Consider the following 14,620-nt stretch of genomic DNA (forward strand, 5'->3'; position numbering starts at 1 on the left):
AAATCGAGGGCATAAAAACATAAAACAAATAAAACTTAGGAATAAGTTATAAATCAATTTTTTTTGCAAACGTTAGTTTTTTGAAGCGGCAGCCATCTGAGCGAACAGCCACGGCTCGTACCCCAGAATCAACATACAAAAATGGAAAGAGGAGGCAGTATGAGGGGTGTGATAGGAGGAAGGGAGTTCGGCAGATAGAAGAAAATATAGGTACGCACCACAGGGATCCTGAACTAACCTTCCGGCAAAGTATCTCATGTTTTATGATGTGCACTTACGGCTCACTGAATTTCCTATCCTCCCTTAGTTAGCAGAATATATAAATTAGAATTATTTCTGTATGCATTTTATTTACACTGAAAGATGTTTTCCATTTACTATGCATTCACAGTTTTGTGCAACAATAATAAAATATTAAACAGTGAATGTCTTTGGATATGATGGCTATACCCAGAGACATTGCGAAATGAAATTTAGCAATGTATGTTGAATTATTTAGTGTCGGGTAAATATGCTGCTAAGTACCTCGGTGGGATGATATCTCCATAATATACCGTTGCCTATAATAGATTGGGAGTTTGCTAGGGGACAGGGCAACCTTCTTGGGGCTAGACCAACCATGGGAGCCTGTGGGTTGTCGCCATCCTAAGGGCAGTAATTCTACTGTCCACTATAGGGATGGGATAAGACTTGGAAATACGATCCTAGCAAAGGGTTTTAGTCTATACATGGCCGAAAGCTTGTATTACAATTCAGAAGTAGGAAAACTAGTCTATAGTCAGTGATCTATAGTCTCCTCTCTTGTAGAATACAATGCTAAACTATATTATTGTAATTCTGTGACTTAGGGTCATTACAAACACTCTGACCCTCTTGTTCTTTCTCTACATGATCATTCTTTCGAGGTTGATGTGATTGTGGATACTTATGTACAACATTTGGGGGAGGTCTCTTTATCCTTAGAGGAGACACTTGAGTCTTTAGATTATGTTCTACATTCATCTTCACTAGATCTTGGATTGTCCTTTTTAGCAGTGTGGCCTAGTGCACCTGATTTGGAGGGGGCAACTTTCAACATCAACATAGAGACACTTGAGCAGTTTTCAAAGACTCCATTCATCTTGAGTTTTCTTTTTACATCTTCCCTTCAGGATTGGGGAGACTTTATGGAGACACCTTTGGTTTTGTTTCTTCCTAAGGGGAGGAACATTGTTCGACGATCATGGACCAACTTCTTCATTCAATTTCAATTTTCTACCATTGGTGCACATTCTACATTGAGGGAGGGCTACTTGGTCTCTCTTCTTCTCTCTTATGGGGGGGAATTTTTCCTCACATGGGGTTTTGTCCTTCTTCTTTGAGAGTTCTTTTGTATTTTCATCTCTCTTTTGGGGGGGAGTTTTTTCCCACGTGGTTTTCTCCCTTTCTCCGTTTGTGAGAGTCTGCATTGCTTTGATTGCATTTGCATTTGTACATGGGTACCTAACATGACCTAGTAGCCGGGACCCATCTTGCGTTGTTAGCTAGAGTCTACATTCCCCTATGTTGCACTTAAGGGGGGGTGTTGGTGTAAATTATGTATCATAATTACACTTTACTTAAATTGACTTAGGATAATGCATCTCATCGTAGTTTGCATATGAGACACTTAGGGAAGTGTGCACATAGGAAAGTTGCTTGTAGGAGAAATTTCACCTTTTGTGGTCTTATCTTCTTGTTACATTCCACCTTCGGTGGGTGATCCACCTTTTGTGGAATATTTTATTATTTCTCCTACCTACCCTCACCTACCCTTGTATCTCATTGGGCCACATGTCATGATCGTGTGCTCACATATCTATATGGCCTTGCCTTGATAAGTAGGCGCATCTTCATTGTATGGTTTATCCAGTTGATCATATTCTCATCTTGATGAGAATATAGTTTGTTCTTATCAATCTTTGTCTCTCTTGTTTTGTGGGATTCTTTGGGCGCTAGATCTTGGTGATTTTTGACAAATTCTTACACCATTAACCAAAACCAAGCATTTAGGATTAGTCACACAAGCTTTTATTTCCCTTGAAAACCAGATTTTTTAAGGACATCAAGAAGAAAGGGCTAAGACATTCTATCATACACTTTAGAAATATCAAGCTTGAGATCCGTACCAAGTTTTTGTTATTCTCCATAGAATGGATAAGTTCAAGAGTTGTAAAAAGAACATCTAGAATCTGCCTTCTAGGAACAAAGTCTTTTTGGTTTTTTGAGATCATCATATGCAGGAAAGGATTTATCCTGTTAACAATCAGCTTAGAGAAGATTTGAAAGACAGTATTGCGGAGCCTTATAAGTCTGAAATGGAACATAGTAGTAGCTTCTCCCTTTTTGGGCACCAAGACAATAAAAGTAAAGTTGTTTTAGAAGTTTATCCAACTTGAAGAAGTCTCTAGCAGCAACAACATGGTCATGACAAACAATCTTCCAGATTTCTTGGAAAAAAGAATAGGGAAACCTATCCAGCCTTTGTGCTTTAATGGCCCCAAAAGAGAAGATAGCAACCCCAATTTCCTCTACAGAGATATTCTTAGCCATTTTCACATTATCTCTTTCACTGAGCACATTAGGAACGACATCTAAGATATATTGAAGCCCATTTATATCCCTAGGCTGGTGTCTTTGAAGAAGGAAACAACAACGTCAACAATTTGCTCCTTAGAGCTTAAAATATTGCCATTCAAAGTTTTTAGACTTCTAATCACATTTATCCTTCTATGTTGAAGAGTAGACTGGTGAAAGAACCTAGTATTTCTATCACCTTCAGTGAACCATTGAATCCTGGATTTCTGCTTCCAAAAATTCTGCTCTCTTGTCAATAGTCTCTAGGATTCATCTCTTAACTCTTTTTCTTTGATATGAATTTCCAATTCATTTTCTCCAACGTCCACTCTATCTTGAACTTCTTTGATTTCTTTTGAAAGTTGTTCTTTCTTATGAAATATATTTTCGAAAGACATTCTATTCCAGCTTTCACTTTTTCTTTAACTAACTTTATTTTTGGGCCAGACAAAACGCTGGAGAGCCCTACATTATTCCACCAACTTTAAACAAATTGCCTCAAATCTGAGTGAGAGGTCCATATAATTTCATACCTGAAAGGAAACAGGCCTTTCCTTATTATCCCTTTCCATTGTAGAATAAGCAGATTATGGTCAGATCCCACCCTAGCTAAGATTTAAAGGTTAAATTTGGTAGTATATTCCAATCATTTGAAATAATTTTTTTATCAAACTTTACTTGAATAAGATTTTCACCTTGTCTTCAGTTAGACCAAGTAAAGGAAGTACCCTGAAGCTCAACATCTATCAACCCAATAAGAGAGAGGAAGTCAGCCAAGTCCACCAATCTTTCAGGGCTCCGAACTTCTCAGATTGGAAAAGAGGGGTTTTGAAATCCCCTCCCAGCATCCAATTATCACCAGGTTGGCTCATTATCACATTAAAAAGACTTTCCCAAAGCTATTTTCTGGACAATTCGGTATTAGGAGCATAAACCTTAATTAAATCCAAATAATCAATTTTGTAGTTCAAATTTGAGCTGAATGGGTTGCTGAGTAAACATTAATGCATTTTAGGTCTCAATAATGATATCTAAAGCATAAGACTAGAATATTAAAGCTACACTATAAACAATGACACAATTTAGGGTTTTCCTTTGGTCCATATTAAAATACCTTATTTGAATCCTAAATTGCCAAAATATTTGCCTTATTATGTAGGGTTCATAAGGTATTGAAATCCTCTCCCAGCATCCAATTATCACCAGGTTGGCTCATTATCACATTAAAAAGACTTTCCCAAAGCTGTTATTTGGACGATTCGGTATTAGGAGCATAAACCTTAATTAAAGCAAAATAATCAATTTTGCAGTTCAAATTTGAGCTGAATTTGTTGCTGAGTACATATTAATGCATTTTAGGGCTCATAATGATATCTACAGCATAAGACTAGAATATTAAAGCTACACTACAAACAATGATATAATTTAGGGTTTTCCTTTGGTCCATATTAAAATACCTTATCTGAATCCTAAATAGCCAAAATGTTTGCCTTATTATGTAGGGTTCATAAGGTCTTCGATCAAGGTTGCTTTTGACAAGTTGAAAACTAATCCAATCCAAGATGAATAACATTTGTTAGTGGCAAATGCGAAAAATAAATGTTTCTTTTTATTGACATGATTCAAGTATCTTGAAAGGTGAGGCCAACCAACATGCCTTATCATAATCAGTAACGGTAAATTACATTAGGGGAGAATGTGGCCATGCCATGAATTTCATAATATTTACATATTATCACAACATATAGCATTTGATACCTATTCACACAATATATTTTGTAGTTTTTTAACTTTCCCCATAATGAGATTTCTAAAAACAATGGATACAAGGAGACATGTTGCTAGATTCAGTTCATTCCAGGAAGTAAGTTTACCATTTGCCTACAGGTTAACTTTAATCACCAATACTAATCATTGTGTAGGTCTTTTTGATTATATGTAATTACTGCATACAAGTATTCTTCATTTTCATTATCCTGAAATGTACGTTCTGATATTATTTCTACATTATTTGACAGTTGACTAGAAGATAGCTTTGTTTCTAATGGCAGTTACCTTAGTTTGATCTGATAAGAATAAAGATTTTATGACGCATCCCATTCAGGTCAGTTCAAAAGGAGTTTATCAGATTGGATGAAGATCTTTTCACCCCATTGGTGGGAAAGAAAAAGATATACACATATGAGACCTTAGATGTTTGGGAGCAAATAAAGACTCCAAGGTGCTGTCTTTCTGACCCAGATGCTCTAATTATTTTTTTTCTTATCATTTTAAAGTCTTCCAAGGATCTTTCACCCACCAGGATATCTTAAATTTGGGTAAGTGTATTTTTTTGTTAGCATGGCAATGTGCAATATATTCATATCTATTTTTTCAGGATGTCACTGAAGTGCTCTTCTCTGTACCTAAAACAATATCGCTTGAACACACCTGAACTCTTGTCTAATGGTGATGCCTCTGTAACTGCAAATATTATTGGTGATGTTTATGTTCATCCTTCCTCAAAGATTCATCCAACTGCTAAGGTTATGTGTTTGTTTGTCTTAGTCATAGCCCTTTACATAACTCAAAGTTGGTTGATTCATCTTTTCTTCTTTACAATTAATATGCAGTATATGTGTGTTACAGATAGGACCAAATGTCTCAATCTCCGCAAATGCTAGAATTGGTCCCGGAGTTAGGTTGAGTGAGTGCATCATTCTTGATGATGTTGAAGTTCAGGTAACACTTCCTAGAAATAAACTAAAATATGCTTTCTTTAATCAGAATTGACCAAGGCATGCTTTTATCTTTTGTAGGACAATGCTATTGTAATGCATGCAATAATTGGTTGGAAGTCATCTATCGGCAAATGGGCAAGAGTTCAGGTAGGATTTAAATTCATTATTTTTGTTATTTGTTCCGTGAAAATAGCTGAAAGAAGCTTTATTAAAAGATGTGGGTTACATCAAGAAGCTGACCATCGTAAGACAAAATAATTGTCTGTCCAATGTTATCTAATACATCCTCTTGCAATGAGTGCTATGATCCATGAAATTTTGAAAACAATAGATCCCATAAAGACAAAGACTATTGCTCCTCTAATTAATAATATCAGAATAAATGTACACCGATCATATAACAGTATATTAATACTTAATTACAGGCACGCTGTTTATCTCCATCATTTTGGAAATACTCCTTTTGTCATATAGAAAATGAAACATTGAGCTCTTAACAGAAAAGAAATTGAGAAGAGGAAAATATTAGGGGAGCTCTTCCAGAGGATAACGACTTTGCTGTTTTGGAAAATAGGAGCTGTGTCTTGCATGGGTCGAGCATGAGTCCAGATGGCTGGAATAGGCTGTCTGGCAGTTGGCTCATAGATTGGGAATCACCAATCCATTCTTTGTGCTTGTGTACTACTACAGCTGCCACCTATGTTGCTTGTCTCTTGCCAAATGAAGTTTAATGCTTTCCTTCATTTCTTCAGCAACCATTCTTTTATTTGGATCGTACATGAGGAACTTTTCAATGGTCTAGAGTTTTTGTTTCTAAATACACAAATTGTTATAAATTTTGTAATGCATTCATTATATTTTTTATTTTTCCATGCTGTTTAGTAAATTGTTGATGAATCTTTCCAATACAGGGATTTGAGCATCATGGTTTCCAATTTTTTTTTCCAACTGATTCATAGGCTATTGATAGCTCAGCCTCAGACCATGACCAATTAAAGATGGATCTTATCAGGTTGAAGAATGGACATGCCACTGCAGCCTTGAGCAGCTGTTGGAGGTGGACCTATTGGATTGTATTTTACGCTTGTGACATGTATACTACCACGAACACTATTCCCATGGCTATATGTTGTGAAGTTGGAACCCCTTGATTGAAAGAGATGTTTAGCCTTATGGAAGCACATTGAGTAGGTTTTTGACAATGCATGGTTAGAAAGTTAAATCTGACATACCATATACTCTAGTTGGTTGCTGAGGATAGGATGAAAAATATTTGGTCGAAACCTCTTAGCTGACCAGCATATGTAGATGAGGAAGTGAGAAGAAATAATACTAGCCTGGAACATGCTGATCTCCATAGCAACGCTTTCTTCATCATCAATTCTGGTAGGTTCATTTTCATGTGCCAAAGCAGAGAGCTTCCTGACAGCATGGGGTTGTGGATCAAATGCCATGATAGCCCACAAGTGTTCTCTCCTCTTATAAATTCTTAACAGCTTGGTTTCTTCAAATAGAGATATGCATCTTGTCATCTTTCTAGACTTACTAATGCCATTTGCCATAAAGCCGGGCCTTCTCCTCAGCTGCACTGTTCTGAAATCTGTGTGAGGACAGTTAATTAGGTTTTCCTTTGATGTGACTGAAAGCATGCTTGACTTAGTTTGTGAATCTTAGGAGGTGGATGAATTTTAATACCCTCTGTCACAGAATGTTCTTGAGATTTATTCATTATTAGCACTTGACATTGCCATGAGCCAGTTGAGGTTCAATGGAGGAATACTGCTGTTTATCTGTATTTAAAATACGATGATTTATTCAGCAGATCAGTAAGCAATCCTATATAATAAACTTCTTTTGCAGGGTCAAGGAAAAAATGGAGCTAAGAATGGTATTTCAATTCTAGGTAAGTTAATATTATAATATCTTGTATGAGGGACTATATTGATGTTATGATGCTTCTGCGTATATTTCTGTTGTCAATAAATTATATTCCTTTGTGTTATTTGTGTTCTATGTTGTTTTTTAGGTGAAGGTGTTGTTGTTGAAGACGAAGTTGTAGTCCTAAGTAGCACAGTTCTTCCTCACAAATCTCTGAATCGGAGTGTCCAAGGGGAAATTATTTTATGATGCAGCACACTCATCATTCTACATACAGTGCTCTATATTTATCGTTAAAACAGTTTCTCATAAAAAGATAATAAGTGATGCCTCACTGATCAAAAAGATCTGCTGTGCACATCAAAAATCTTGGAGTCCCTTTTTATGATGATGCGATGATCAGTGATTATCATGTTCTCTATGCCCCGATTGACAAAGTGTAGTATTTTGTTATGCTTAGTCAGATGTATATGCAACTTCCAAAATTTATAATGTTGGTTCAGATTTCTATGAGCGTATGTGCCATTTTATCGTTGAAAGAAATGATAATATTGCAAGTAATAAATTTCAAGATTCAAAGATGGCTATTAAGTTTGAATAGATAGCCCTACTTCAAAGAAATATTTTCTTGTTCTCCATGAACATCATTATTGTAGGAGATCCCCTTATTCTGCAACAAAATAAGGAAAGCCATTTTATTTCAGTTTAATGACAAAATACTAAAATAATTTTTGTGCATGTTAGCTAATTTTCATGAGAAAGATCTATCAACTGCACTTTATGGGTGAAAAGAAATGATATCATATAATCTAGAACTCGTCTATCCCACCAAGTTGCCATCTTGCTTTGCACTACAAAATGAATAACACCCAAGGTTTGGCATGTTTTTGCCACCCACTATATACACCACTACTCTAACATAAAGTTGTTTTCTAGCCTCTACAACTACATTTTCATAATCAAAGACCACAATACTTCCACATGCATTGCTAAAACACTTATGCTCAAACACTTTCTCTTTGATGAACTAGCCAAAGCAGTTTTGAACTTGCCACTATGAAAATTCAAGAAACACTCTTTTCCCTTCAAGTGTTCTAAATTGAGCCACACTTGAACCATATATGGACCAATCACCAAGAAGGTTGGTAGTTCAATGGTAGAGAACTCCAGTAGCAAATGGGTGGTCCTTGGTTCAACTCCTAGCTAGTCTATGAAAAAGTTTATTATTGGTATTAAAGTCAAGTTAGTAAAGTTAGCATAGGCTTTGACCCTCAAACACAAGCCTCGAGCATTTGTAAGGTGGCTCAAGGGGAGGTGTTAAAATATTAGCCATATTTAAACCATTGATGGATTAGTCACCAAGCAGGGTAGTAGCTCAATGGTAGAGCACCTTACTAGCAAATGGGTGGTCGTAGGTTCAACTTTTAACTAGTCAAAGAAAAGGCTATCATTATACCAACTTATATTGGGCTTTTCTTCGTAAATAAATCACCTCTCTTATTTAGATAGGTTCTACATTGAACACAACTTCACTAGAAAACCTAAACTAAACCCTATTGCAATCCCCTTTCAAAATTTTAATCAAACATATGATATTTCATTTTCCAATTCATGTATAATAGAGAATAAATAAAATATTAAATAGCAACAACTTGAAATCAAATGATGAAAGCCTTTGATCTAATTTTTCTATTAGTTATAATTGTTGAAAAAATTACAATAATTTGCTATATTGAACTAGAAAGCATTTTTTCTAAATTTTAATGATAAATTTCTACTCTCAGTGTATTGTATTGTTGTACATGTTGAGAATCAATGTGAACAAAGCTTGCATAACTACTTTATGTGATTACAAATCTGAAATAAATTTGAAAAAATGGAAGTGATTGTAACATTCAAAAACAATATAAAGTCAGCATACCAAAAGAGACATTAGATTTACGTGGAGAAATGTTTTGGGAAAAAAACTCCACCAGAGAAAGAGGCAAACATATTATTACTTTTCAAAAGGGAAAATGCTACAATAATACACTTTACTGCACTTCAACTAAACTAGGAGGTTAAACTAGGAACCACCTGGAAGCCTTCAAGAAATTGATGATCAAACAACTATGTTATGGCTCCAATTTATAGCAAATTGGAAGAGGAAAAACCATTGTTGTTTCCCAAAACAAGACGCAAGAAACCACTTGCAAAAAACCACGCCTAGGAAAGTGAACAATCAATAGACATAATAAAATATTAATTCCCTTCAAGTGACTCCAACATGGGCGTCTAACCCATAGCCACTGAGACCTTTGACCTTTTGGATGCTTTGTAACTTCACATAACTCTTCATATCTCCCAATGAACACCTTTTCTCATCCCAATCTTAGGTTCCCAATGCATGACCCTTCATATCCCAATGTGAACTCCTAAAGGGGAGTAATTTGTCCATTTTAATTTATCTTTATCATCTTTACATGTCCATCTCTTGAAAATGCAATTACAATTAGCCATAAAATATAAATATTTAATATATTTTCTCTCATGTCCTAGGGAATACTTTGCAAGGAACACAGAGACATATGAATGGCATAGGGTTGCAAGGTTAATGTCACTTTATCCTAACATTTTACATTGTGCATTGTGATTGAATCCAAGAGGCACACAAAATAAAATCAAGTATATTGAACAAGGCATGTGGCCTTCTTGAACTAAGAGAACTTTGTCATGGTCACTAGCTTTGTAAGAGAATCTACAACATTATCCAAATGTCAACCTTCTCTATCAAGACCTTACCATTCTCAACCATCTATCGCACAAAGTGATATTGAACATCAACATGCTTAGTATGGGTATGATACATGGGATTTTTGGCCAAACATATAGCACTCTGAATGTCACATCCAATCCTTACAGTCCTACAATCAAAACCAACACCAATATCAAGTCTTTGTAACTATATCGCCTCCTTAGAGGCATGTGTAGCTGCCATATACTTTACTTCAATGGTCAAAAAAGCAGTTGTGGGTTGCCTCTTACTCATCCAACTCACTACTCCAAACAAAGTAAATACATAGGCACTAGTGGAAATTTGCTATCCAATTCACCCAACTAATTTGCATCAACAAATCCCTGTATGTTCAATGACTTAACCACATCATCAACACCATGATAAACCAAACAGTAATAACAAGTACCTCACAATATCTAAACTCTCTTAACAAAAGAACAATGCCCTTTACTAGGATTAGACATAAACTTGCTTAGAAATCCCACTGCTTGGGCTATATTTGGTTTAGTGCAAACCATTGCATACATTAAACTCCCAATGGCACTAGCAATGGAACCTTAGACATGCCATCAAAATCATCATAAAAACTCGGACACATTCTAAACTCAACTTAGTACCAATTGGAAATGGAATACTAACTAACTTACAGTCATGCAGATTAAACCTTGGCAAACGAGTATGAAATATTTACTATGGCTTAACCAAATCTCTTTGTAAACCTTGTCTTGTTGATCTCCATCCCAAAAATATATTTTGTAGCCTTTGAGTTCTTCATATCAAATGTGCTAGAAAGTTGAGCCTTGATTTCTCAAATCATCACCTTGCCATTACCAATAAACAACATGTCATCAACATGCAAGACAATAATTAGTATCTAATCATCAATGCCATTAATATAAACACAGTGATCTTCATCACTCCTAATATAACCCAAAGTCAATACAAAAGCATCAAACTTATTGTACCACATCATGGGTGATTGTTTCAAACCATACAAAGATGTCTTTAACTTGTAAAGTAATTGTTTTTTCTCTCACAACAAAACCATCAAGTTGTTGCATATAAATCTCCTCAAGATCCCCATGCAAGAAAATAGTTTCAACATCTATTTTTTTAATCTCAAAATCATAAGCAACAACAATAGACAACAAGAATCTAATATAAGTCAATTTTTCAATAGGACAAAAAATTTCACCAAAATCAACTCCTTGTCTCTAGGAGTAGCCCTTGGCCACTAGTTTGGCCTTGTATTGCTCTAACCAATTATCTACTCCAAACTTTTTTTTAAGCACCTACTTACATCTAGTAAGCTTCCTTCCTTTGGGTTAATTGACAAGATCCTAGGTGTCACAACTATCCAAGGCCATCATGTCCTCCTATATGGCCTACATCCAAAATTCATTTTCCTCCAAAGAGCATTTCCTTGAACGATCTTGGTTCACCATTATTACTTAAAACAACAAATTTACAATGGAAATTCGGTGAGTTATACCTATCAACTACATTTCTTGTCTTGTGGACCTCCTCAAGGTAGGAATAATGGGCTCTACCTATTAATCTTCCTTTGTGTGTTCATCATGCATTTCATTTGAATTCTCTGAACTCTCTTCTTCTTCTCCATCCTCAAATCTATCAAACTATTCTTCTGCATGTGTATTTTTTTGCTTCTCAATCTTTATCTCGAATTGCATTGTCTTTGTCTTTTCCTTTGGTTGTTCTTCGCCCGAGTAAGCTCTAAACTCCTTGAAAATAACAGCTCTATAAAAGATCATTTACGGGTTAGAGGATTTCAAAGCTTATAACCTTTTACATTCTCAGCATAACCAATCAAAATGCATTTTTTAGCTTTTGGATCCAATTTAGATTGCTTCTCCTAAAGTATATGAATAAAATCCTCACAACCAAAGACCATTAAGTTTGAAACTGAAGGCCTTATACTTGTCCACACTTCATAAGGAGTTGTGTTAATAAGAGTTGAACAAGGAGATCTATTAATCAAATAACAAGCAGTACCCATATCATCTACCGAGAAGCATCTATCAAGCTTAGCATCACTTAACATGGTTCCGACCCTTTCTAGTAAGGTTCGCTTCATTCTTTTTGCTACCCCACTTTGTTGGGGAGTATACAAAGGAGTCTTTCATCAAACAATACTTGAATTCTTATAGAAATCATCAAATTCCTTGAAACAAAATTCACCCCCATTGTCAGATCTTAACATTTTTTCTTATAATCCAATTGCTTCTCAATTAAGGCCTTAAATTAATTAAACTTAGTTGAAACTTCAAGTTTTGAATGCATAAAATAAATCCAAGTTTATCTCAAGATATCATCAATGATGGAAACATAAAACCATGATTTAACCAAAGAATCAACATCCATTAGACTACACACATCTGAATGAATAATTTCTAATGGTCTCTTTGCCTTATAAACCGGTGCAGGAGCACCTAGGACTTATATTGTTTAGTTTTTTCAATTTTGGCTTGTACTGACCCTAGCCAAGTTAGTGGTGAATAGCGACTCCAGGAGGGTCCAAGAGTTAGAGTTTTGAGTCAATGTAGGCCTAGGTTGTGTTCATACTTCTTAGGTTTGCATTTTTGTGTAAATAGTGAGTTTGAGTAGGTAATTGACCTTTTTGATGGTCAAAAATGTCAAAACTTGGTACAGGCATTAGGGAGGGTTAAATTAGTATTAGGAAAGTTTTAAAAGTCATTTGTGATGACTTGGAATAGGTCTTATAGGTTGGAAAGACCAAAAGTGCAAAAATTGCAAAATTGCAAAAAGTTGTCATGACAACTTTTGCTCTGAAATGGTTAGCGAAGGAGTTAGGGATTGTTCAACACCCTAGGATGACTCCACACGTGGGAAAGCTATAAGAACCCTCTCTTGCACGGTTACCAAGATTGGTGAATGTATTTTGCAAGCTTAACAATCTGAAACTACTCATTTTCAAACTAGTTGGCAACGTTTTAGCTTGATTTTACTCATTTTGTAATTCAAAATGGATTGAATCCATTGATCCAGAAATGGATTGAGTTTCTCTTGTGTGTTATTATGTTGTTGGTTCAATTTAGATCTTTGTAGATACTGTTCATTAGTGTTTTCTTGCTTTAGTTTGCAAACACCCAGTTTTGGCTTGTATATAGCAGTTTTCTTGTAAATATGGTTGCCCCATGAGTTCCACACATGCTTCCATCACGGCTTGTTGGGACATGGACGTAAACCATCTGTATAGTGTACATATGTAGGTGTAAGTATTGGAGAAGAGTTTAAGTATGACTATCACCTTGTTCTAGGCGAGTCCAGGAGCAACCCGGCTAGAAGAAATAAGGTGAAAATGAAGTGCCAAGTACAGAGGTTGATGTCAGATCACTTTCTAAGATTTTTTAGGGGTCCAAGGAGTTGGGACAGAGTTTCCAATGCAAGGAGGAGACTTAAAAAGTTCATTTGTTGCACAAACGCCAACTTGACCTGTCACTGCCACCTAGAAGGCCTAGAAACACTCCAAAACCCTCATTTTGGGGTTAGCACATTGAATGGTGGGTTAAGAAGACAAAACCGAAAAAATAACTTGAGGTTAGATGAACCATTGAAGGAAATCCAAAATTGTTTGGGGGTCTTTTGGACTGTTTTCACTCAAGCCCTAAAAAACCGGTTTTAGGAGGCCTAATTGGGCTAATTCCTTGTAGCCTTTTCTAGGCAAGATTTTGAAATCAGTAAGAAACCTATTGATGGAAAACCTCAAATGGACCCTAAATTCATCCAAAACATGAATGAAGACACCTCCACACCTCCGCATCAACTCACAATGGTAGGAGGTCATTTTGACAACTTGTAGCCTAGAAGCCATAATTGAGTACATGAGAAGCACTGTGAATTGGTAGGGTTCCTAGCCAAAACACTTGAAGAAAAACACCTTAGAGAGATCAAGAATAAATCCCTAGAAGAGATCGAGAATGACTTGAAGGTCTAGAGAGCAACTTGGCTTGGTGAGTTGGTGCAATTGAGCAACACCGATTAGGTGAAGTGTTGAGTAAACTAGGTGAACCCCATCAAATTGGTATCAGAGCCTATAAGATTTGGGCTAGGTGAGTAGATGTCCTCAGTGGAATCTGTAGGAGACAACAACATGGTGACCAATGCAGAGTTGGCAAAGAAAGTGGATGATCAGGAGGAAGAGAATAGACTCCTGAAGGAGAAGTTGCTAGAATTGGAGAGTAAGCTTGGAGAGGTAGAAACCAAGGCAGATGAAGTGTTGGTAAAGGTGGAAGGAGCAGAAGGGAAGGGTAAAGAAGTGTCAGAGATAGACAAGATACCTGAACCTGATCCTATCCTAGAGAAACAACCTTTCCTGAAGGCATTGAAGGCCTTGAGTGGCAAATCACTGGAATGATTGTCATTGTTCACTGGTAAGATGAAGGCAGAAGTAGTCCTAGAATGGATAGAAGGCATTGAGAACCATTTTGAATGTGAAGGCATAACTGAAGCCCTGAGAGTCAAGGTAGCCAAGTGAAGGATGAGAGGAGATGCTCTCACATGGTGGAAATTTGTGCAAGATGAAAGGAACAAAATGGGCAAAGCACCCATCTCTTCTTGGAAAGGGATGTTAGTCAAAATCAAAGAAGTCTATCACCCTGATGACTATGAA

At 36.2% G+C, this 14,620-nt stretch overlaps 1 protein-coding gene across 1 annotated transcript in view; it reads left to right on the plus strand.

The window, feature by feature from the left end:
* The window catches only part of LOC131052309 (uncharacterized), a 67,236-nt gene extending 59,530 nt beyond the window's left edge, over positions 1-7,706 (plus strand). Inside the window, exons 11-16 of the mRNA XM_057986936.2 lie at positions 4,700-4,816; positions 4,973-5,120; positions 5,224-5,316; positions 5,394-5,462; positions 7,176-7,218; positions 7,342-7,706. Of these exons, the coding sequence (XP_057842919.1) occupies positions 4,700-4,816; positions 4,973-5,120; positions 5,224-5,316; positions 5,394-5,462; positions 7,176-7,218; positions 7,342-7,442 (571 nt within the window). The 3' untranslated portion in view covers positions 7,443-7,706. The remainder of the gene's footprint in view (positions 1-4,699; positions 4,817-4,972; positions 5,121-5,223; positions 5,317-5,393; positions 5,463-7,175; positions 7,219-7,341) is intronic.
* The last annotated feature ends 6,914 nt before the right edge of the window (positions 7,707-14,620 follow it).

This window comes from Cryptomeria japonica, chromosome 2, assembly GCF_030272615.1.
Source record: "Cryptomeria japonica chromosome 2, Sugi_1.0, whole genome shotgun sequence".
NCBI lineage: Eukaryota > Viridiplantae > Streptophyta > Pinopsida > Cupressales > Cupressaceae > Cryptomeria > Cryptomeria japonica.